Source organism: Psittacula echo (assembly GCF_963264785.1).
Source record: "Psittacula echo genome assembly, chromosome: 10".
Lineage (NCBI taxonomy): Eukaryota > Metazoa > Chordata > Aves > Psittaciformes > Psittacidae > Psittacula > Psittacula echo.
In genome coordinates, this window is record NC_137741.1 from 1,566,736 (window position 1) to 1,591,265 (window position 24,530).

Sequence of the window (24,530 nt, forward strand, 5' to 3'; positions counted from 1 at the left end):
GCCCGTGGCAGGGGTTGGAGCTGGATGAGCTTTAAGGTCCCTTCAAACACAAACCAGTCTGGGATTCTATTATTCCCAAATATGCTATTTGGGGATAACAGCTTCAAAACTAAGAAGGTATTGATAGTATCCCCAGTGGCTTAAATTGCTGATAACTCCTTGATTTCAGCATAGTTTGGGCATTCGTTAGAGTCTATTAATTTTCTTTGAAGACTCAGCTAAGAAACCAATGACCCGTGATGTTATTCATTTGGGTCTGAATTTTGCTAGACCCTCTTTCCCACTCAGGGCTTTGAAATACTTTCTCTCTAACACTGTTTTAAACACTCCCCTATTTTTCAATGATGTACAAGGCCAAGAAAAAGCTGTTTATTTATCAACATTACCTCCTTAAAGGGAAGGCATTAAATTGATTTTACCCCTTTTAGTGCCACTCCCACATCCATTTTGGTGTCACCAAGCACTTGACAAATGTTGCTGTGCTCCTTACAGTGAGAGATGACTGATGCTGGTTATTTGATTTGCCTCTCCTTGTACTCAGTGCATGCAAAGCTGCAGCATCCTCTGTGACTGCGCAGCCAGGCCTGGTGGGAGAGCAGGGACAGGCCCTGAGCATCACTGAGCTCCCTGCTCCCACATGAGTTCCAGCTCTGCTCTCTTCTGCTTCTACTGTGTGCAAGGAAGGAGTTATTAAAATTACCAGATGCTTTACAATCCCTCGTGTTGGTTGGTCTCCTGCCAGCGTCTGAATTCTGTCGGTTAAATAAATCTGGGAGGAAAAGCTGGGATTACACATCATATTTCTCAGCTCAGAGCCTTTTGCTTTGGGATATTTTAGGGCTTATAGAATTAGGCAGATCTCTCCAAAAGATAGCTCTCTATTGCCCTCTCTTGCTCTGAGAAACTGGGTTTATGTAGACGGAGCAATAGCGAGTATCCATATTCAGGAGATGCTTGGTTATGTCTGAGTTGAATGTCCTGTAATAATGGACATTGTAAAGAGTATTATAAAGATATCTTAGCAGATATAGCTCCTACCTTAATGTACTTTATAAAGGATATAATGTAGATCTGTTAACAGATACGGATGAGCAGTTTCAACTTGTTCTTCCTTCTCCTTCCTCTCTTTAGTTTTCTTTTCACAAAGTGCGGATTGTCAGTAATAACCCTCCTTGTCTTCATTCCATTTTCCTTCTGTGTATTTGGGGTTCAGTTCTCCAACTTGTTATCAGGTCCTTCTTTTGTATTTGGCTTGGAGGCAGGGGATGCTGGTGCTGATCATACACCAGACAGGAGTGCTAGATGAGCAGCACCTTATTCCTAGCCCAGAAATCTTTCTTTTCCCCCTTTGCCTCTTCCACTTCGAGCAGAAGAGGAGTCTTGGAGCAGAAATGATGCTCTCAGTTCATAGTCAGAGCCCTCTTCTTCCCAAAGGTCACTCACTCTTTTGACCAGTTTTAGAGTTTCGGATCATGTGTGACTATGGAATAGTGCCAGACTGTGCCCACCCCAAGCCTGTCACTGCAGGAATGCAGCCAGCAAGAACTGACATTTTCATTAGTTTACTTTTTTTCCCCTTCCTTTTCCCTTACACTCCTCATTTGTTCATTTGACTTCCACTGACACAGCTGCAGTTGCTCCAGTTCTATTTATTTCTTCACAAATGGCCTGGAGCAGATACCCTTATCAGCAGAGGATGCTCCAGAGATTCCTTGGGGCACTTTCCCATGTAATATCTAATTAATTTTGTCCTAGGAAATGCTACAAAGGCTGCAGTATTCCTGGCACAGTGCTCTTCATGTGCAGCGATGAGCTTGCACTCCTCTGGGCGCTCCTGTAGTTGTCCCAGCCACAGTCCAGTGCTGTTGTCCATCAGCGGGTTGTGTGTTGTGTGTTGTTTAAATTCAAGTTATTTTAAGGCATTCTGCAGTAGGCACGGGTACAGCACAGCTACATGTAGCCCTTCCACAAAATTCTCCAAATCAAGGTTGCAGAAGGCATTTGGTCAGCCAGAAATCAGGTTTTGTTCACAGAGATTACCTTTATTGAAATATTTGCAGGCTTTATGGTCTGCTGAAAGCTGGTGCTGCAGTTTAATGATGGGGGAAGAGTGGAGCAGGTAGAGGGCTTTTCAGTGAGGAAGTCTGTGGCTGAGTTTTACTCTCTCTGCTTTGTGTTTGAGTTGTACTCTTTGTGCTTTGTCATTCCAGGCTCTCATCAAAGAGCAGCTCCAGGAGTCTCATGGGCTGTGTGAATATGCAGTCTACGTTCAAGGTACGTCGCAGAACACCTCTGGAAGTCTGAATTTTGCCCAAGCAAGTTCTGATTTGAGATAACAGCAACAATAAGAAGGGGACAGGTGACAGAAACACACAAAATTGACATGTAAAAAATATTTGGCCTAGTTTTGAAGTTTGGGGTTTGCACAATGGGCAGATGAGATTTTCTGTGTTCTCCGTATCGATGTGTTTCTCATCGATTCCTCCTTGAACTGTGGGCTCTTGGCCTTCATTGTGTTGGATGGGGTGTTTGATTGTATTACGGAAGCATGTTTTCTGTTAGAGCTACCTGCCTCGGGTGATCGTTGTCTTACTGTTTGCTTAAAGGATGGCATTCCTCCTTCTGTCCTCTGCCCCCTAAAAACTGTGCCCCCAAACTTGGCGTTGCAATTCAAAGTGCTGTGGTGGGGGCTGCAGAGATTTGTTGGCCAAGGCCATACTGCAGCCCATAGAAGTTGGGGTTTAAAGCTGCCTTTATTCTGAAACCCAGCCATTTTTCCAGACACACAAGCCCTTTGATTGTGTTTTGTTCTGCCCTCAAACACAGCATCTGCCTGAGGTTGCTGCAGGAGGGTGAAAGACCAAATGAGTGTTGTTAATCCATACTCCCCCTTCTTCCCCTGCTGTCAGGGAAGCACAGTTTTCCTGCACACAGCACACTAATTTACCTGGTATATGTTGTCTTTACAGCTTTGATATTTCGCTTGGAGGGGAAGATTCAAGAATCTCTTGAACTTTTCCAGACATGTTCCATTCTGAACCCCCGAAGCACAGACAACCTCAAGCAGGTGGCACGGTCGCTGTGAGTGCTGGTTTGTTGTTTCTCTTTGATGAGCCACCCAGGACTCTCCATGGTTTGTTTTTTGCCCTGTCATCAGGTGAAATCCCAGGCTGCTTAATTCCAAACATGCTGACTCCTTATCAGCACTTGAGTTGGCTTCCAGAAGCATGGGCTACCCTTAGAAGCAGAATCTCTGTTATCTGCCTGGTTGCTATTGCACTTTCTTTGTGCTTTAAGCAAGAGGAGTAACATGCTGATTTCTAGGTCCAGAGCTAAAGGAGCTGACCTGACCTGTGTGAACTTGCCCTACAGACCCCTTTCTGTCTCTGAATGTCTGGTTTAGAATCACAGAATCCCAGACTGGTTTGTGTTGGAAGGGACCTTAAAGCTCATTCAGTTCCAGCCCCTGCCATGGGCAGGGACACCTTCCACTAGAGCAGCTTGCTCCAAGCCCCTGTGTCCAACCTGGCCTTGAACAAGTTCTGGTGTCCTCAACATAAAAGGGGTGTGGAACTGTTGGAACAAGTCCAGAGGGGGCCACGAGGATGACCAGGGGCTGAAGCACCTCCTGTTATGGAGACAGGCTGAGAAAGTTGGGGCTGTTCAGCCTGGAGAAGAGAAGCTGCGTGGAGACCTCAGAGCAGCCTTCCAGTCAGTGTCTGAAGGGGACCCATAAGGATGCTGGGGAGGGACTCATCATTAGGGGCTGTAGTGACAGGACAAGGGGTAATGGGTTCAAACTGAAACAGGTGAAGTTTATATATTATTAGATGTAAGGAAGAAATTCTTTACTGTGAGGGTGGTGAGGCACTGGAATGGGTTGCCCAAGGAAGTTGTGAATGCTCCATCCTTGGCGGTGTTCAAGGCCAGGTTGGATGAGGCCTTGGGTGGCATGGTTTAGTGTGAGGTGCCCATGGCAGGGGGATTGGAACTAAATGATCTTAAGGTTCTTTCCAACCCTAACTATTCTATGATTCCATTCTATGATTCGATGAACACTGCCAGGGATGGGGCAGCCACAGCTTCTCTGGGCACCCTGTGCCAGCGCCTCAGCACGCTCACAGGGAAGAGCTTCTGCCTAAGAGCTCATCTCAGTCTCCCCTCTGGCAGGTTAAAGCCATTCCCTTTGTCCTGTCCCTACAGGCCCTTGCAAATAGTCCCACTCCAGGTTCCCTGTAGCCCCTTTAGATATTAGATCACTCTTTTTTCCTTTGAGACAAAGGCAGACTACAGAGCCTGTGAATTCATTCATTACATCTCCAGTAATGCCAGGCTGTGCCTCAGCATCTCTCAGGATTGATGACCTAGCCCCGAAAGGGAGCATTGCTCAGATTGTAATATTGCTGAGATTGTAAACTTCTCAGGGCTTCTCGTGCAGGTCTCTGGGGAGCCAGCAAACAGCATCATTTCTCACTAGCAGAGGTGATAGTGGTTGCACAGCAGGGTTTCAAAGCAATTAAAAATAAAACCTGAAATGCTTTTGCAGGTTTCTTTTGGGGAAGCACAAGGCAGCCATTGAAGTGTACAATGAAGCAGCTAAACTCGATGAAAAGGACTGGGTAAGTGTGTCAGTGAGGTGCAGGCTATTGGAGTGCACAGATGTTTCTGCAGCTTTATGAAGACAGCTGCAAATGTGTTCCAAGCAGAGGTGAGCTCAGTCTGAGCAGATGAGGAGCTGCAGGGCTGCGAGGCATCGCCTCTTAGTGCAGGCTCCCAAGCATGGCTGAGCCTCTGCAGCGCCTGCTTGGGATCACAGGAGCAAGGCTTCCTTTCTGCCTGCAAATCCCACGCCTTGTCTGGGCACACAGAGGACCGAGCAACATGTTTGGGCTTTGCAGAGTGTCAGTGCTCACATAGCCATGTTTATACATGAAGGAAAGGATGGGATGAGCTCCCTGTTTGGAAACCCTCAGGTAGCATTAAAACTTGGTTGAGTAACTGGGAAAGCTTTGTAATGCAAAACACCACTGAAAAGGTTGTCCTCAAACTGGCTGAGAGGGTTAATTGTTACCTACCAAGCATTGCCTGTTTGGGCAAAATGTAGGCTGAGGCTAAGGAGTGGTATGTAAATTCTCCCTCCTAAATAGGAAGACAAAAAAGGAAGGAAGAGCATTGCAAAGGGAAATGTGTGACAGTGGGTAAGAGCAGAGAGGACATGGCTTGCAGTTAGTTGTGGGCAGCCTTCTGCAGGGGCCTGGTTTGCCTGCGGCAGTGTTGTTTCCAAGATAGACTTGCTACATGTGATCTCATTCCTGAAGACATCAGGCACTCACTGACTTTAGCAGTGCTTTTGGTGCTCTGAAAATTCAGGCCTGATACAAGGATGTGTTTGGTATTATTCAACTTACCCTGTGCCAGTCAACTCAAACCTTATACTGTGGGTCTTCTTTCAAATCTGCGTTCCCTTCACTAACCAAACTACCTGCAGTATGTGCTTGACATCCTATAACCCTGCTTACAGCCACAGCAGGCAGGCTTTGGTGGGTATTTAGATTAGTTATTTCCCATTCCTGGTTCAGCACTGGAAGGAGAGCCAGCCTGTGCTCTTCCTCATGCCATCTCGTTGTGCAAGCTGCAGTAACCAGGAGTTACTGATTCACTGCTGTTCTACACAGCTGGAGAGGAAAATACCAGTCTAAGAAGGTTAATGGGGAAATAAGAGAGGTTCCTTTTAAAGGTCAAGGCTGACTAAACTGATGAAGCAGTGAAAGGCTCACTGGAACAGAAAGGAGGAACTCTAGTGGACCTCGCTTTCAGTTTCCCAAGATGGGCCAGGTAGGGAAGGTGTCAAGTAGCTTGTCTGTTAAACTGATGAATTAGAGGTGTTGTTCCCTGCAGTGTCATCAGAGTGTTTAGGATCCCTAAGTGATCTTCCTACCCTATTGCTAAATAGTTTAAGATGCCACAGGGGTATCAGCCCTTCCGATGCTCAACTTCTAGTTTGGAAAACTAGGCATGTCTCCCAGTTTTGCCCAGCTGGGTGCAGCAGTGAGTGTATCCCAGTGCCTGTACAGCTACATTGAGAGTCACCCATAAGGGCAACTTACTGAGCTTCAGAGACTTCTCTGGGAACTGAATCACATCTCAGTGAAGAAACCAGTCTTTGCTCCTTGTTCTCTGAAGAACTATCATCGTTTCTGTGTTGTTCATCTCAGTGGCCTGGAGTGATTTGTGTGCAATCACCATTAAGATCTCTGAGTTCCTGAAGTAACTTGAATTTATCGGTACAGGGCTCATCCCCATGACTGTTATCACTGGCAAATTTTGTAGCTTGTGTTTCATAGAATCACAGAATCCCAGCCTGGTTTGGGTTGGAAGGGACCTCAAAGCTCACCCAGTTCCAACCCTCTGCCACAAGCAGGGACACCTTCCACTGGAGCAGCTTGCTCCAGGCCCGTGTGTCCAACCTGGCCTTGAACACTGCCAGGGATGGGGCAGCCACAGCTTCTCTGGGCACCCTGCGCCAGCGCCTCAGCACCCTCACAGGGAAGAGCTTCTGCCTAAGAGCTCATCTCAGTCTCCCCTCTGGCAGGTTAAAGCCATTCCCCTTGGCCTGTCCCTACAGGCCCTTGTCCCAAGCCCCTCTCCAGGTTTCCTGCAGCCCCTTTAGGCACTGGAGCTGCTCTAAGGTCTCCCCTTCAGGAGCCTTCTCTTGTCCAGTCTGCCCCAGCCCAGCTCTCTCAGCCTGGCTCCAGAGCAGAGCTGCTCCAGCCCTCGCAGCATCTCCATGGCCTCCTCTGGCCTCGCTCCAGCAGCTCCACGTCCCTCTTGTGCTGCTGCCCCAGAGCTGGATCAGGGCTGCAGGGGGGGTCTCCCCAGAGCACAGCAGAGGGGCAGGATCCCCTCCCTGAGCTGCTGCTCACACTCTGGGGGTGCACCCAGCACACGGGGGGGTTCTGGGCTCAAGCACACACTGAAGCTGGGTCATCGGGAGCTTTTTGTAATGCTCATTTGGTTTTGTTTTCATACAGGAGATCAGCCACAACCTGGGTGTCTGCTACATGTACCTGAAGCACTTTAACAAGGTAAGGAAATGCTCGTCATATCTCCCTGATGAATGGGAAGCAGGTTCCCAGGAATTTTACTTTCTTTGGTAGTTGAAAGTGGATCATTTGCAGTGATAGGTATCAAGGAAGCTTTTGCTTCAGTGTTTGTTTCTGGGAGCAAAAGTTTGGGAGCTGCTGCTGTTTTCATTTGCCTGTCGAATTCCTTTGAGCCAGCTGCGGGTCAGTGAAGTTGAATGGTTGTGGAATGGAGGCAGCCTTGTTGCAGGTCGGGAGGCTTGTCCTGACCCAGGTTTTTTTTCAGGGAGTGTTTCTGGTTTTAAAGGGGATGTTTGAGAAACCTGAAAGAGCCTCCTCAAACTAGACAGGAAACCAGCTGTGCTCCAACAAGAGCACCTTCTGTTTCTGAGCCTTTGAAAGCCAGAGCCATGAACACTCCTGGTTTTGTGGGGAGCAACAATCCTTAGAGTGTGCCAGTTCCATCTTCTTGAGGAAAGAAGCATGATGGTAAAGACCCAAACCATTTCCCCTGCGTACAGACGCAGCTTGTGCAATGAGTTGCAGAAGAAAACTTGCTGTCCCTTGGGTCTGGCAGGATTCAAAGAGTCATGGGGTTGGTTTGCTGGAGGTGCACCAGGCTCTTTTCAGCCTCCGTGGAAAGGATTTGCTCCTGTGTCCGAAGCTCCTCTTGCGCCAAGCCTGGAGCAAAAGTCACGCAAGAGCGTAGCTGCAGTGTGGCAGCACTAACTCTGTTAGCTTTGGAGCTCATCAAAAGCTTGGAAGCTTAAAAGGGAGTTTTCTTTCCCAGGTCTGAGCATGCTATTCCCAGTTCCTCACTTAACCCCCCCCCGGTGTGGTGGTGAGCACTGAGCTGTCTCTGACCCTCTGGGGTTACTTTGTAAGGGAAAATCCAGCATTTAGAAACCTTTAGCTCCCAATTTGGCCCTGCTGCTCCCTGCTGCTCTTTGTGGAGGAGTGCCGTGGCCCTTGCAGCAAACCCCTGCTGCGTTCTGTGCTCGAAGCAGTCAAGCAAGAAGCTCTGGAGTGCAGGTTCATATTTGGGATATGTTGCCTGCACACAGCTTCCAAACTTCCAAACTGCTGACACCTTGTCTGCGATGTACCGGTCACCGTGGGCAGCAATACTTCCATGAGGACATCTAAAATATAATGAAGCCTTCAGAGACGACTCTTCAGTAGGGGCTGGTAACAAATACCCTGTATTGCAGAATTCCATTATTGTGACAGCATTTCTGTCTCTAATATATCATGTGCTCAGAGGCCCAAGGAGGCAAGAAGATGATATGCTTCCAAGTGTCTCCTGTTGGAGGGGATCAGTATGCGCCTGACAAGAGCTGATTCCCTCCTCTTGTTTACTTGGCAATCCACACTCATTGCTGGAATAAGCATTTTAGCAGAGAATAAACCAATGTACCTGTTAACCTCACAAATCTGGAGCTTCCCTCGAGCCAAACACGTTCGAATACAGGAACAGGCCCATGCTCTTCTCCTCCCTGGGAGGTCATTGCCTCTTGGCTTGGCTTGAAGCACACTGCATTGCCTTCTGCTGTCCCTGCAAGTGCATGGCTCCTGGTACAAGACTTGTTTCAACAGTTAGCTGGCTGGGTTCTGCTGGCGGGCTCTCCGAGCTCAGGGGGTGGTGGCTGTTCTCTTTCACTGGCTGCTGGGGGTTGCTCCTGAGCTGTTGCTTCCCTGAGGTCTCTGTAATCACTTCTTTCTTGGTTTTGTTCTCTGTGGTTGTGTGTTTAGGCACGAGACCAGCTAAACAATGCCCTGGAGCTCAGCAGACATGACCTGACTTACATGATGCTGGGGAAAATTCACCTATTGGAGGGGGAGATGGAGAAAGCCATTGAAGTCTATAAGAAAGCTGTAGAGTAAGAATATATCCTTTTTTCTATCTGCCCGTGTCCCATCCTATGCCGGGAGGAACTTGATTGATGTCCCAGGTCTGAATTGAGGACATGATTAAAAAGGCAACGGTGATTATGGATTACCATTGATGGTACAATGGATCCTCTGTGCAAAGCACTTTCAAGCTCTTCAGCTGTCTCTGCTCTCAGCTGTAGTCCTGCTTCTGCTGACAGTGTGTCAGGGAAAAGGGTAGATGTTGGAAGGGCCACCAAAGCAAAAGTGGAAAACCAAATGGATCGAGATAGCTGGGAGCAAACGTATCCAAAACTGACATTGTCCACTAAAAAGATGGAACCTGGGTGTCTCTCTAACCCTGATTCTGTCAGAAATCAGTTGCTGGGTTTTACGTGCTGTTTTCACTTGGAGTGATCCGTGTTGCAGGGTGGGTGAGTAGGCAAACAGATTGATGGGGTGGTGGACAGGGAGCTTCTCCCACCCTCTCACTGTTTCTCAGTACTGATCTATCTTGGGTTAGGGCATTCCTGAGCATCTGATTTACCAGTGCTTTTAAGATGTAGCTCTGTAATGGAGGCAAACACTAAAGAAAAGCAGGAGCATGTCAGAAGCCACTGGAGTACCCACATTCTGTACAGGCTTTTTCCAGGCTGCTGCTTTAACACAGCTGCTTTTGTACATCTGGCCCAATGTCAGATGTATTGTACCCAATACGTCTGACAGTGTATTGGGTTGGGAAAACATTTGTTCTAATCCAGAATGTTTATTACATGAATAATCCTTGCTAAGCATTTTACCAGGTTGATGTCTCTTATCTCAGTGCTCCTCTGCCCTCCCTTCTTCCTCACTCCTCTGTTTTTCTGAGGTTTTCTGTGTTCTCATCTGCCTGCTGTTACCAGCTCCAGGACAGACTGTTGTTGCTCTAGGGTTACTCACCAACAGGCACAGGACACTTTGTTCTGCTTGGGGTGTAAAGGTGCGGGTGTAAGTGTGCCTATTATGTTTCGTAAGTCATGATAACAGGGAGCTGTAAACTTCCTTCTGTTAAGGTGAGGGAGGCCACAAATACAGTGGCTCTATCTGCTTTTTCCTTTTTGTTGTTCTTTTCATCCTATTGATGTCTTCAAAAGCTACTGGGAATGGGGATGCTTTTAAAAGGGTTCACAGCGTTGCTGTGTGAATTTGCACCGCGAAGGATGGGGAGCTGCACACAGTAACTGAAAGCCCTTGGGACATATTTTGTCAAGCTTCTCTGTGCTGAATGGACTGGTGTGTATGGCCAGGGTTACATTAACAAGTAGTGCCTCTCTGAGCACTCTGGTCCACAGCTGGTCTGTGAAACCAGGTTTGTAATCATTTTATAGGGTGAATTAAAAGTCTGATGTTGAGCGTGTGTAGGATCCATCAGAAATGCTGAAGATTGCATGTCCTACATGGCCCAGGAGGCTTAGGATGGTTTTACAGCTTGGTTTATGAGAGACGATGGAAAATCCCATTTTCTATTTCCAGGTCACCGATGCAGACTCACACTGAAGCTTAACAAAACCACATTATCTTCTTATGCATCCAGTTCTATTTCCCAGAACTCTGTCGCCTTCCCTTTTGTAAAGACATTTTGAAAGCTTAGGTGTCATATCCCTCAGATGAAGCCCCCACCGTGACAACTGTTCTAATGTTTGTATTTAGTAATAACAGTTAATTTCCTGGGGTGATATAATGTCTATATTACTCTCTATGATGCTATAATGTAGCGTCACAACTCCGTGGTCTGGTTTTACCTTGTTCTAGCAGTGCTAACAAGCAGCTGGCTCTGGCTTTTTTTGTTGCAGGTTTTCCCCGGAGAACGCAGACCTCCTTACAACACTGGGGCTGCTGTACTTGCAGGTACTGAAGCTGTTCCGAGGAACTTAATTACTGTCAAAATGATGCAGGCTTATTTTGTCCACCTGCCCATGACTTGCACTCGTTTCTCTAAAGTCTGCACTCAACATGACAGAGCTTGCTTTTCTCTCTCTTTTTCCCTTTTGCCACTAAAAGCAAGTTGATTTCCTGGACCTGAGCCAGAGCAGGAATTCTGTTTGGCAACCAGCCTAATTCGGTTATAAATCCTCCAAGTATAACAGAACATGACTAGTCATTACCTTGTTTCTGGAGCAGGAGTCTAGCAAGTTATTCTCCTACAAAAGCAGCCATGAAATTGTTAGTGCTAACACACCCTGGAAGGGAATGGGAATCGATTTAAATAACAAAGGAATACTTATCACTCAGGTCTGTAAAATGTATGGGAAGGACTGTCTCATTATTCCAAAAGTAAGCTTCCCACAGAGGGAACAAGCAAAGAATAGGCAGTAGTGCCTGAAAGGATTGATGGGCTGGAAATCTGGCACCAAATGTGGATTTGGAAAGATCCTTGAACATTTCAGAGAACCGTATCGTGGAGTGGTTTGGGTTGAAGGGACCTTAAAGCTCACCCACCTCCAACCCCCCTGCCACGGGCAGGGACCCCTTCCACTGGAGCAGCTTGCTCCAAGCCCCTGTGTCCAACCTGGCCTTGAACACTGCCAGGGATGGGGCAGCCACAGCTTCTCTGGGCACCCTGGGCCAGCGCCTCAGCACCCTCACAGGGAAGAGCTTCTGCCTAAGAGCTCATCTCAGTCTCCCCTCTGGCAGGTTAAAGCCGTTCCCCTTGTCTTTGTTTAGATGCTTGAGAGTAAAATGTACATCTTGAAAAAAATTGCTTTGCTCCAGAGATATGAAAATTCAATAGGAGCTTTGGATGTCTGAGGTGGCTATGTGTGGATATAAAGAGGAGAATGACGTGGGAAGGGGGTCTGTAAGATGGAGGTAGCACGAGTATAACGTTCACCCTGTGAATTTAGCTGCCAGGTCTCTGCTGTGATTCATTTGTTCAGTTTGTCATGTCTCTGGGTACATGCTCACCTTCAGGAGTGTTAAAGATGCTTCCACAGCTTTCCTACTTGCTGCTAATTACAGAAGGTGCTAGACTTGGATGCGTCAGTACAATTGCTGGCGTGACAGATGGGCTTCTCATCAATTTTTGTGACCAAAAAAGGACACCAGTATCCAGAATTTTATCCTGTTTGGACTGGTATAATTCTGGCATAACTCAATTGAAGATGATAGGATTTATTTAAGTCATTCTAAAGAGTCATCTGCTTATATACGGGGCAAAGTCATGCCCACTAACACTTGCAGCCTGTTAGAAGACAAGGGAGGACTTTTTCTTCTTAACCCCCTTATTCCTGTATTTCTGATGCTTATTTACTTCTTTTCCCAGCTTGGGGATTACCAGAAGGCTTTTGAACACCTTGGGAACGCACTTACTTATGACCCAGGCAACTACAAGGTATGAGGAATGGAAATGAACCAGCTGAATGATGATGAGGCACCTCTTAAAGCTAATTCCAGTATCAGAGCTTTGCCATCCGTAGTGAGGGTCAGCCTGGAGAGGCTGAAAAGGATCATACCCAGAAAGCTTTCTTCGAAGTACATTTCTGGGACCTTTCCCCGGGCAGGGGGTTGGATGTGTGTGGAGGTAGGGAAAGGGGAGGAGGCAGAATATGGGATATTAAATCGATCCCTTTGATTTCTAACCTGAAGTTGCAGCAACACCAAGTGGAATTTACTTTGGAAGGCAAGTCTTCTAGAATGTGTTTCCAGAATTCCAAGAGCTGTGCCCAGGTCCCTCTGATTCTCAGCACAGAGCACAGATACATGTGTTGTTGCATTCTTCTGTTTCCCCATCTGCTAATAACCCTGTCTGTGCTTCCAGCTGTTGGATACAAATGTGCCTTTCCTTGGCTCTGGTTTAGAAAGCTGAGCTTAGTGTCTGGTTTTCCTCCCTGATTGTGAAACTGCTTCCCTTTTTAGGCATGTTGCTTCATTTCTGTCTGCTGCTTCTCCCCTTCTGCAGGATGCTAACAACGTGGAGTACTGAAATGTGTGGCTGACAAATGATACACGAATGGAAGGCAAATGTTATTGTGCAAACACCTTTACACTTACAAATCTGATGTGTCACTGTGAAACACTAGAAAGGCCTTCACTAGTGTGGTTTAAATAAATGTGTTGTAATTGCTTGCTTTTCCCCGCACGCATATTTCCATGAATTTTCAGTCTCAGGCAGTCAGTGTGAACTAGGCTGGCTTTGCCGCGGGTGTCTTGCTGGAGTGTGTTTTATTCTCCACTTAACTTGCACCAGCACTATTTCTATCTGTGCTTGTCAGTAAAAAGACCTATTTAGTGCATAGATCTTCTCAGAGGCTCAGGCTGTCAGAGGTACTCCTGTCACCCCAAACCAGACCCTCAACACTTGGTACATTGTGATGTTTCCAAGATTGAGATAGTGCAGGAAGAAGCAGGCTCGAGTCCCATCTTTCCCGTCTTCTGCTCAATGTTGAGAGATTCCAGAGTCCCCACCTGCTCCCCACTGTTGGTTTTGGCTGCCCCTGGAAGAAAACACCTAAAGAAGTTAAAGGCTTGCTCTTGAGATGGCTTTTGTTTATTCACTTTGTCCCGTTGTCGTCTTCTGCATCTGGGAAAATGCAGTTCTTCAGCCTCTTGTCTCCTCTCAAAGGCTACCTTGGCTGCTGGCAGCATGATGCAGGCGCATGGAGATTTTGACGTTGCCCTCTCCAAGTACCGGGTGATAGCCAGCACTGCGCCTGAAAGCCCCCCGCTGTGGAACAACATCGGGATGTGCTTCTTTGGGAAGAAGAAATACGTAGCTGTAAGTATCTGGTTTCCTTTCTTTTTGGATCTGTAGCTAACACCATGCAAGAACAAGATTCCTCTTGTGGCAGAGGCAGGAGGTCTGTTTGGGAGGGCTGTGTTACAGCACATTCATTCCTTGTTTTCAAGGCTATCAGTTGCCTGAAGCGGGCAAACTACTTGGCTCCCTTTGACTGGAAGATTTTGTACAATCTGGGGTTAGTCCACCTCACAATGCAGCAGTATGCGTCTGCTTTCCACTTCCTCAGTGCTGCCATCAACTTCCAGCCCAAGATGGGAGAGCTCTATATGCTCCTTGCAGGTATGCGATGCTCCATTATCCAGCTCTGTGTACATCCACCTTAGGAGATGCAACTCTATAGATACAGAAAGTTTGGACTGAAGTAAATGCTGGATAAAGATTAAACTAAGAAGCTGTTCCCCAGGAGGTCACTGACAGGTATGAAGTCTTACTAGTTGTTCTCTCTCAGTGGTGAATAGGAAGGTTAAATTGCAGTCAGATCCAGATGAAACACTAAAAAAGACTTTTTACATGTTAGAGTTTGTGTTCGGGGTGCCTAAGGAGCAGGTGTGCATTTTCAGGACTGGATATTTTTGGGGTCAAGTGGGACAAATGTGTCAGAAGCGACATCGTGACGGTTAATGCTGGCAGCAGTCCCTGATAGCACCTATTTATTTTATGATGTAATGCTATTCAGAATTGTCCTAAACATCATAGAATCCCAGACTGGTTTGGGTTGGCAGGGACCTTAAAGCTCATCCAGTTCCAGCTCCCTGCCACGGGCAGGGACCCCTTCCACTGGAGCAGCTTGCTCCAAGCCCCTGTGTCCAACCTGGCCTTGAGCACTGCCAGGGATGGGGCAGCCACAGCTTCTCTGGGCACCCTGGGCCAGCGCCTCAGCACCCTCACAGGGAAGAGCTTCTGCCTAAGAGCTCATCTCAGTCTCCCCTCTGGCAGGTTAAAGCCATTCCCCTTGGCCTGTCCCTACAGGCCCTTGTCCCAAGCCCCTCTCCAGGTTTCCTGCAGCCCCTTTAGGCACTGGAGCTGCTCTAAGGTCTCCCCTTCAGGAGCCTTCTCTTCTCCAGGCTGCCCCAGCCCAGCTCTCTCAGCCTGGCTCCAGAGCAGAGCTGCTCCAGCCCTCGCAGCATCTCCATGGCCTCCTCTGGCCTCGCTCCAGCAGCTCCACGTCCCTCTTGTGCTGCTGCCCCAGAGCTGGATCAGGGCTGCAGGGGGGTCTCTCCAGAGCCCAGCAGAAGGGCAGGATCCCCTCCCTGAGCTGCTGCTCACGCTCTGGGGGTGCAGCCCAATGGCAATGAAGTCCTTGTGAAGCATCAACTTGTGTGTGTACATTTTGGTTTACAGTTGCTCTGACAAACCTTGAAGACATCGAGAATGCAAAGCGTTCCTATGAGCAAGCTGTGGCACTGGACAAGTAAGTCTTGCTGGTGGCTGTCAGTATTTGAGTGCATTGCTTTGCCTCCCTGAACCTGGTTTCCTTTGCATGCTCTGTCCCTGGGTCTGCTTTGACCCTAACAGGTTTGCAGTGAGGAAACATTTTAATTCCTGCAGCTCTTCAAGTGACAGTTTTAAACCCACTTTTCTTTAAAAAAAAGAAAGAAAACAACCCCAAATTTCAAGCCAGCTCTGAAAAATTGAAGGGGAAATGTTGTTTCAGACCAACCCAAAGCTGGTTTCTATTTTGCTGTTTAGTCAGTGAGTCGGTGATGACTTTGGATTCCAGCCCTCCTTTCAGTGAATACTTGTACACAGTGGAGCAGATTCAATAGAAGAAAACCAGCCATTCCCAAATATTTTGTAACCCAAAGTCTGAGCACGGTGCGGAGCAGTGGGATGCTCTGGGTAAAGCCTGTTCTGAACTGGGCAGAGGGAAGACTTTTAGCTTGGAGAATGTGGGCAAGAAATTCATGCAAAGCACAGAATAGGGCAGCAGTGTGGTCCTTTCTGCTCCGTTTTGTGACCCATCTTTCTGTTTGCAGTCCAGCTCTTAAAATCAGAACTCTTGGCTTCAGAAATGTAAAGCTGAACCTCACAGCGTTTCAGAATTTAAGACAGAAACCCAAATTTGTCTCAAATTTTGTTTCTCTCCCCACTTCACTGGGGATATTTGCACACTCGAGCCACCGGCACACTGCTCCTGAGCCGGGAGTCTGTGTGCTGGCCACAGGGCGGTGGCAGAAGCACTCTCCATCTGCAGTGGCCACCACAAGGTGGCATGAGAAGATGCTGGTCCCTTTTCCTCTGTCCTCTCTAACATGGGTGCATTGGCCAGGCTCAATTTGGGGAATTCTGGAAGCTCCTAAGCCCATTGTAAAGGGCAGCAGGTTTCAAAACCCACTGCAGTGCAGTTCTTGTGATGAGGTGCTGTAGATGCTTTCAGACATTTACTGGGAATTACCTGGCTTGAACATACTGCGTGCATTTGGCACTGGGGTTCTTCATACTTATGCCTCAAAAGAACTACAAAGCAGGTTTAAATCTGTCTCAAACGTGGTAGATCTGTGCAGCCTCCTCCTTGGAACCAAACCTGAGCAAACTGCTCAAGGGTTTGTACATGGATTGCTGTGGGAGAACGTTTCCACTGATGCATCGGTTGTTCCTACCAACAGCACTAAGTCCAGTTGACTCCTGGCTTTCCTACGCAGCCTTCCAGGCCCAGAAAGGCAGTGTGGGACCTTAGAGACTGCTCAGACTGTTATTGTGTGGCTGTATCCCTGTCCCCACAGGCTTTCTTTGCTGGCATATGAAGAACTGCTTGGCTGGGATGAGGACAGACGTGTTTGTTTCCATTGCCAAAAGTACTTGGTTGACATTGGCCTGGGTGCCATGGGTACCATGGGGTCTGCAGTGGAAAGCATCTTGGAAAAACCTTTCAAAAAGCTGTTTCTTCTTAGTACTATGAGTTCTAGCTCACAGCTCTCCTTCTTTCTGGGGTTCTTTAGCTATTGGCTTTTTTCTGTCAGGTTGCTTCTCAGCTGTTGATGGTGAATTGACTTCATGAGGGTCAATGAATTTGAAACTGGCTTTTCCCAGGTGTGTCTGGTCTCTGCAGGGTTTTGCTGTGTAGGTTTGGTTTCTTGTAGCTTGGCTTTTTGAGGGAGATGGCGAAGAGATGGGGTTTTGATTATTTATTTGTTCATGCACTATTTCCTTTGCTTTGGCAAAGACATTGAGGAGGGGTTTTATGGGATGCAGGATCAGCATTCCAGTTCCAGTTAAAGGAAAACCAATGGTTATAGATGCTCTCAGATTTCTGCTAATAGTCTTCGTTCTTGCAGCACTGTCACATAACTTACTGAGGATGGATAGTCCTGGTCTGCAGATGTCACTGAACAGTGTTAGCAGAACAGTGTTAGCAGAAGCCTTCCTTTCCATGCTCCTCACAAAGGATGCTCTGGCTTGGCACCGAGTGCAGGTGCTGGAGTCCTTGGATGGCTCCAGTTATCCCTGCCAAGCTCCAGGAGAGGGCACCAGTCCCTTGCTCACATTACTTGAGCAAACTACAAAGCGTCTCTCACTGACCTGTGTGCAGATACGCGGGTTCTTACATTTCATTTCTGTGTCAGATAATACATATACAGTCCAAAATAAGGGTGAGATTCAGGCTGATGAAGGTCAGAGCAGTTTGTTGAGTGTTGGCTTGTCAGGCAAGGATCAGCTCTCCGAGAGCTTCAGGTATCAATTACAGAGCCAAGGAGTCAACTCACTCTTCCCTCCGGTTTAGTTTGCTCACTCCTGGCTATGCCAGAAGAAAAGTTGCTGTTTGGGGTTAATGTGAAGAGAATGGATACTGTAGAAAACAAGAACTCATGGAGTAATTTTTGAAGTCATCATAGAATCCCAGGCTGGCTTGGGTTGGAAGGGACCTTGAAGCTCATCCAGCTCCAACCCCTGCCACGGGCAGGGACACCTTCCACTAGAGCAGCTTGCTCCAAGCCCCTGTGTCCAACCTGGCCTTGAACACTGCCAGGGATGGGGCAGCCACAGCTTCTCTGGGCACCCTGTGCCAGCGCCTCAGCACCCTCACAGGGAAGAGCTTCTGCCTAAGAGCTCATCTCAGTCTCCCCTCTTCATGTGCTTTTCTGCATCAAGAAGGGAGGCAGGACTGCACAGGTAACAGTGTTATTTGGGGCGCGGGTCTCCTCTTTGAGTCCTTCACTAATGGTATCACCTCCTGTTCCTCTGTAATGATCCATACAGTTATGTGTGCTTGTACTGGGTGAATGAGGGAAGAGGTGAGGAAAATAAAATGTGACCATCATGTTCTGTAGCATGTTGGGTTGTAAAATAGTCAATAAGCCTGAGTCTGTTCCACTGCCCTGTGCCATGACAAGCTGCTCTCCTACAACCTGAGAGAGCCTGAGGTAAGTCAGAGCAGAGCTCGGCTTTCGCAGTGAACCCCCCTGACTGCTATACCTGTGCCAGGAGCAAGGGGCTGGGCAGCCAGGCACCGACTGAAGGCAGTCCCAAGTGCACAGAACTGGCTGTTGCAGGGGTGAGGCGAGCCACAGGATCGTTTGTATTGCCAGGGACACTGGGATACTTTGCTGAGCCCAAGTGCCGGGTCTCTTGCCAAGCACATGGGACTCTCACGTTCCCAAGGAACTCTGGCTGTGCAGCCCCTCATCTGCTTTGGAGTCACAGTGCCTGTGGCTTGTCTGTGCCAGGCAGAATGGTGTCTCCAGCTTTGCTGCTTGGGCACAGGTCTGGATAAGTGTTACTGCAGGGAATGTGATGGGTCCTGTGTGCCTGCTGCAGGTGCAACCCCCTGGTCAACCTGAACTACGCTGTCCTGCTGTATAACCACGGTGACAAGAAGGGAGCCTTCTGTCAGTACCAGGAGATGGAGAAGAAGGTCAATGCCTTGAAGGAGAGCAGTACTCTTGACTTTGACCCTGAGGTATGTGCCCGACAGTTGTCAGCAGGAACTGAGCAGCCACACCAAGGCTGGCAACAGCCGAGGAGGAAATTTGACTTTGGAGTCCAGTTCTTAGGAAGAAATTCTGCTTATGAGATTTCCAAGCAGAGCAGGCGCCTGCTGAGAGCTGCTTGCTTCATTCCTGCTCTTTGAAGCCCAGTGCTTCAATCAATGCACAGCAAGACAAGATTCCCTCTTAATTAAAGGAATGAATTAGTGGAGATGTTTCCCTCGAGCACCATGGCAGTGGCCAGCTCTGCCAGCTCTCGTTTTGTCGGGGGGGTGTAGTATTGGTGATTTTACCGTTGTCTGAAGTGTTCCTGTTTACAGTGGTTTCCTCTCTTTGCTTCTTGAGATGGTGGAGGTTGCCCAGAAGATGGGAGCTGCCCTGCAAGTAGGGGAGAGCCTGGTCTGGACTAAGTCTTCTAAAGAATCTAAATCCAAGCAGAAAGCTGCTCTGTCAGGCAAATCCTCCAGCACTCAGCAGCCGCTGGGCTCTAACCAGGCCCTGGGTCAAGCCATGTCCTCGGCTGCAGGCTATGGGAAAACCATGCAGCTTCCCTCAGGTACTTCTCTTTTGCTTCTCTTAAAAGTAGAACTGTGGGAGGGGAAAAGAGAAATCTCTCTTCCTTTGAGTAAAGAGTTACAGCACATGTCTAGGAAGGTATTGACTTGCTTACACAGCAGTGATGTCAGTATTTGGTACTAACTGGCCCAGGTTTCTGAGTGAAGGAAGCATGGAAAGAAGGGGCTCTCTGTGGGACATTATACTATCCTGCTTTGCAGGGCTGTGGAGAGCTGGTGAAATTTCCCTTCCTGTCTGAGCCACGATGGGCAGGACTCCATTAGCACAGGGTTGAGCTCTTGCTCTGGTTTCAGAAACCAGACCTCTTGTCTTCCTTTGGAAGAGCCCCGGAGCTTCCATGCACAGAGAGGTTGCTGGAGAGAAAGGGAATTAAGGACATTCTGAAACGATTTCTCATTTCTGTTACAAAAATAACTGCAATTGGATTACTTTGAAGCTGGATTACCTTTTAGTGGTGGCTCCTGGGCTGAAGCTTGCTCAGGAGATAGTATCAGTATCAGCCTTAGGAGCTTTACACTGACAGCTGTACTTGCTGCTTCTTGCTGGGGCTGGGTAGGAGCATCTCCTGAGCCACCATCGTAGCCTGACCTCCTCTCACCCCTTGGCTTCCGAGGAGGAATGCGCTGGGTTCATCATGGTGTTGTTCTATCACCATTAGTCTTGTTGCCTGCAGACTGAAGCAGGAAAGAGGTTGTGTAATCCAGGCCTCTTGCTTTGCTCCCCCTAAGGACCTGTTCCACTTCTCATGCATGGAACAAACCTTCCATGCAGGGAAGACTTAGCCGGAAAAGCTGTGAAATAAAATGTAACAGGAGTTTAGGGCTTACCTGAAGGACCTCATTATCCATATCGGAGAAGGGAGCTAGTTTAAATCATCACTTGTCAGCCTAAAGCTAAGTACAGAAACAACTTGAGCATGGCAGTGTCCTGTTTGGATTTTATTCTCAAAGTAGCTACTTGAACTGCTGGAAACTCTCCCTGAGTCTGCTAAAACTGTGAACTAAGAATGATACCTGACTATAAACCAGCTTCAGTGGAACTGTTTTCCTTCCCAAAGCATGAATTAATGTCTAAGCTTGTACTGACTTACCACAGCAGACCAGCTGAATGAGATACTGGGCTTCCTTCAGCAGAGCTTTGGGTACTGCCTGGGTAACTCACAAAAGAGCTGAGTGCTATTGATGGACAGAAGAAACCTGAGAGGAACTGATAGTTGTGGTTGCTCTGCATCTCCATGCTGCCTGGAAGGGCAAAGAGAATGGACAAAGCACGTGTAATCATACAGTGACTGTAACTGTGTTCTCTCCCCAGGTGCTGGAGCTCCAGCCCCACTTGCAAAGTCTCCCTCACTGCCTCTGGAACCAGAACCAGGCTCAGAAATGAGCCCCGAGGAAACCCCGGCATCAGCAGCGGCTGAGGAGCAGAGGAAAGAGAAGCGCAAGAGCTCCCAGGCAGTGGAGTAGGAGGGACTCTGGTCAGGACAAGCAGGTGCAGGAGCATCTCCAGGGACCTGCCCTTGCCCTGACCCTCAGGGGCTTCACCCCACTGTCAGTCACTCTAAATACAGCAGTTCCTGTTGATGATTTTAGCATGTGATCTCTACCTTGTCCCAAGGGGTAATTGCAGCAATTAGAAGAGGTTTCTGTGTAGCTACTGTTACTGTGGTCACAGCTTACTGCAAGAGGCTGGAGGATGGAGATCCATCTCTCCCCAGGGTTGGCCGTATTCAGGGGTTTGGTGTAAGCCCTCCAGAAGGATGCTGAGGTACCCCATATGATTAGAAAAGCCAGCAGTAGTGACTTAGGATCCTGGACCCCGAAGAGATCGAACCCTTCCAGTGGCTGAACTTGTAAGCATGGAGGAAGCCCTACAGAGGGTGTACTAAAGTCAGTGGTAATAATGCTCAGAGGGGGCTGAAGGTAGCACCTCACCAGGGCAAGTGCAGAGCAGGAAGCCAGGCTCAGGACTAGCACAGCCTGGCTTACCCTGAAGCTTCAGCTTCCCTGTGGGAGCTAAGCAGGTTGTAAAGCTGGCCTATGGCAAGGCAAGTGCTCAAGGCTGGCTGTTGGGGAAGCAGCTAGCAGGAAAGTCTGCCAAATTCCTCATTGTGCTGAGGAACAGGGTAAATGAGCCTCAGGAAAGCTCTGCCCATGGGATTGGAGTTCTGCCTTGAGAGTTTGTATTGCCCAGCATGGGGTGTAAGATTGGGTTGCAGAGGAAAAAATGAACAAGCCTTTGCAGCAAAGATGATAGGTCAGCCTCAGTGCTGAATGTAAATTGGTTTAGTACCAGCAGCCGTGCTCAGAATGGTTTAGTTACACCCTCCTGACAGTTCATTTTAGGAGAAATCATTTACTGCAGTTGCAAGGTGGCAAAGCCCCTTGGTGAGCAGAGCAAGGAATTTTAATGCCCACGTGGCACTGGAGATGCTTTCAAAATGTTTTTACCCTTGAACAGCCCAATCTCAGCCTTCCTCTTCTCTGCTACTGTCAGTTTGTTGCCTCTGGGATTTATCCAGAACTTGATACAGGTCCTAAACCAACTGCTTTTGGGAACTAAAGGTGGAACCATGATACTTTACAGCAAGTATTGGGTTAAGTAGTTTTCCTCATCTTCCCCACTGTGTACTGAGGCATGCAGAAGACTGCCATGGCTGTGGGACTTCTGAAGCTGAAGCTTCAGGAATCAGTGTTTGCTGGTGAAGCCACCCAGCTCTTTAAAATGGATTTCCTGCTTTTCGCTCTGTGCTGCTGCCTTGTGTCACTCCACAATTAACAAATCCAGCAGAGGAAGGTTAGTGATGGCAGCTCCTCTGCAGCAACAACGGAAAAGCAGCATGACCATGGCCCTGGATACATTAACATCCTTCAGTTGTGCTTTGTGGTTAGCTGCTATTATCCAAAATGACATTAATGCATCTTTAGAGTGCAACGAGGAACTAAAGTGCTATCCTGCTCCCTGGAGAACACTAGGAGAGTAGGAACCCTTCACTTTCTCCTCTGTTTTGATTGCCAAAACTGCCTGCTTATATCTCAAATGTGGCTTTTACCCCCCAGCTGTCCTGTACCGCTGGGTTTGTGTCAGTGCAGCTTCAGGGCAGCACTCCTGTAAGGCTTCCCTTGTGCTAGAGTTGAAGAAAACAGAGGATCTTTTGTGGCAGAATGGAACAAACCCGACACGCAGCAGTGTGAGCAGGTACAGTGCAGCCACTTTGTTCACATTAACCATCTTACCTGCCAAGTTACTGCAGCATGATGGAGTGCCTGTGGAGAAGAGGTTAGGATTGCAGAGCAGAGGGAGGAGGATATGGCAACTCTTAAATCACCCCCAAAGCTTCAGTTCAAGATGTTCTTTCCCAATAGCAATTGATTACTGTGATCTTTTAGTCTTATCACAAAGGCTTTGAAGAAGCTCCAACACAAGGAACAGTGACCAGAGCAGGTTACAGGTGGGTGAGTGCCAGCGTTGTCAATACAGGAAGATCTTAGCTCCATCTGCTCATGTCCCTTTGTTTGGCTTTTAGAAGCTGCTTTGCCCTGCCCTCTGCTTGTTTGGAGGTTCTGTAAAGGTGTTTAAAATAAATACATATTTTAGTGAGAAGCTTCTGCAGACAATTGACCAGTTTGTCTATGAGAAGGAGCAGCAGCACCTTGTTACTTCCTGGATTTGAAGGGAGCAGAAGGGAGCTCCATGTCTAAGGAAGCATTTTTGAAGATGTGATTATGGTTGGATAATAAACAGAACTGCAGGTCCTTGTCCTGTCCCCTCTCCTCCCCCTGGGTATGGTGATGATGGCATTTGCATACAGTAAATTCATGGTATCTTTACAAAGAGCTTTTCTTATGTTATCTAATGATGAGAATGAGGCCAAACAGTTCTATCAACTGGAATTAAGCAAAGGCTTTTTCAGCAGGCCTGTACTCAGTCATTTAGGGAGTTTGGAAATCACACCTTATGTTCCAAAACCTGTTTCTGGCATCAGCCATAATTCTCATCTTCTCTTTTCAGCCCCTAATTGAAATTTGAAGACTGGAAAGAATAATGAGCTTAGTTTCTAGGGAGGCAGAAACCATCTGCTTCAGGAGGGCTTTCTCCCCTTTTTAGAAAGCTGCGTATCATCGAAGAGGTTAAATCAGCACTTACAAGGTAGGCTGCAGCTTGACTGCCTCCCAGAAAAGAAACTCCACGTCCCTCAGACAGCAACACTTGGGCCTTGTTTCAGCCAAGAGCAATGATCTGTCTGCCCAGCAGCGGGTGCTCAACCCAGACAAACTGGCTTTGAGGTCCCCGAGCCAACAGGCTGCTGTTTTATCATACAAGCAGGATCCTGCCCTGCTCCTGTACAGGATCTGGTTTGCCCAGCTGTGGTCAGTGCCAGGCTGTACTGAGCAAGGTGGACCTTGGGTCCTACTCAACCTCCTGTTCTTGTGGAAGGTGTTAAAGGTTTAGACTTCCCCCTTGGGAACTGGGTTTCCGTTTCTGCTACAGAGACAGACAAGTCTCAGTGCTGAATAAGAAACATAAACTTGACTAAAATAATAAGCTCCACTCAGAAATGCAGTACAAGAAGAAGATGGATTATAACTAGTTCATCTGCCAAGAGTTTTATATAGTAGGAAACAGTTCCGCTACATGGAAAGCTTTAGCCCTCTCAAAGCAAACTGCACCAAACCCCAAGTATCAGTGTTGATACAGGTGAGGTTTGAACCCAGTTTTACCCAGGCTGTGCTGACGAAGGAGCAGCTTTCCTGAGAAACAAATAGGGGAGGTTTTCAGGGTGTATTTTTTTGTCTCCTGCACTTGCACTTTGATGAGATCCTTCCTCCTCACCACCATTTGTGTTCTTCAGCTGCTGAGAGATCTCCTCAGGAAAGGCTGATGCCAGGCTCAGTGTTCAAAGTGACAGCAAGCTGTTGGGAACAGACGCCGTCCCGAGCTTCCGGCACAGAAGGTAATGGCCATGCATGCCGTTTCCAACCTGCGCTCCTTCCTTCTGCTGAGAGAACATCCTCCCCCAGGAGCCTGGATCAGTAACTCCCTGAGGATTCAGTCTGGTCAGCACGAAGGCTCCACCTGAGATGTTACACAAGAACCTGCTCCATCTGTTACACAAGAGAACTTCATCTGATATCTCTGAACACACCAAACAGTCATTTCTGGCTTTAAGATCAAGTTTTACTGAAGATTTTCATCAAACTCAGTATTGCTGAAGCAGAAAGAGACAGGCACGAGGAGAGCAAAATAGGCTGCAAATAGGTTTCCTCTGCCCCTTAACACTGAAGCTTTAAAAACAAAGAGCAA

General features: G+C 47.9%; 1 protein-coding gene across 2 annotated transcripts in view; it reads left to right on the forward strand.

The window, feature by feature from the left end:
- Positions 1-22,873, forward strand: part of BBS4 (Bardet-Biedl syndrome 4) — a 44,296-nt gene extending 21,423 nt beyond the window's left edge. Inside the window, exons 4-16 of one of the 2 annotated variants that reach the window (XM_080626176.1) lie at positions 2,211-2,274; positions 2,970-3,081; positions 4,547-4,619; positions 7,032-7,085; positions 8,835-8,962; positions 10,784-10,838; positions 12,253-12,321; positions 13,552-13,704; positions 13,836-14,007; positions 15,070-15,139; positions 18,484-18,625; positions 18,999-19,209; positions 20,541-22,873. In XM_080626176.1, coding sequence (XP_080482302.1) covers positions 2,211-2,274; positions 2,970-3,081; positions 4,547-4,619; positions 7,032-7,085; positions 8,835-8,962; positions 10,784-10,838; positions 12,253-12,321; positions 13,552-13,704; positions 13,836-14,007; positions 15,070-15,139; positions 18,484-18,625; positions 18,999-19,209; positions 20,541-20,692 — 1,455 coding nt within the window. In that variant the 3' untranslated portion in view covers positions 20,693-22,873. The remainder of the gene's footprint in view (positions 1-2,210; positions 2,275-2,969; positions 3,082-4,546; positions 4,620-7,031; positions 7,086-8,834; positions 8,963-10,783; positions 10,839-12,252; positions 12,322-13,551; positions 13,705-13,835; positions 14,008-15,069; positions 15,140-18,483; positions 18,626-18,998; positions 19,210-20,540) is intronic. The other variant, XM_080626177.1, reaches the window with a different exon arrangement.
- The last annotated feature ends 1,657 nt before the right edge of the window (positions 22,874-24,530 follow it).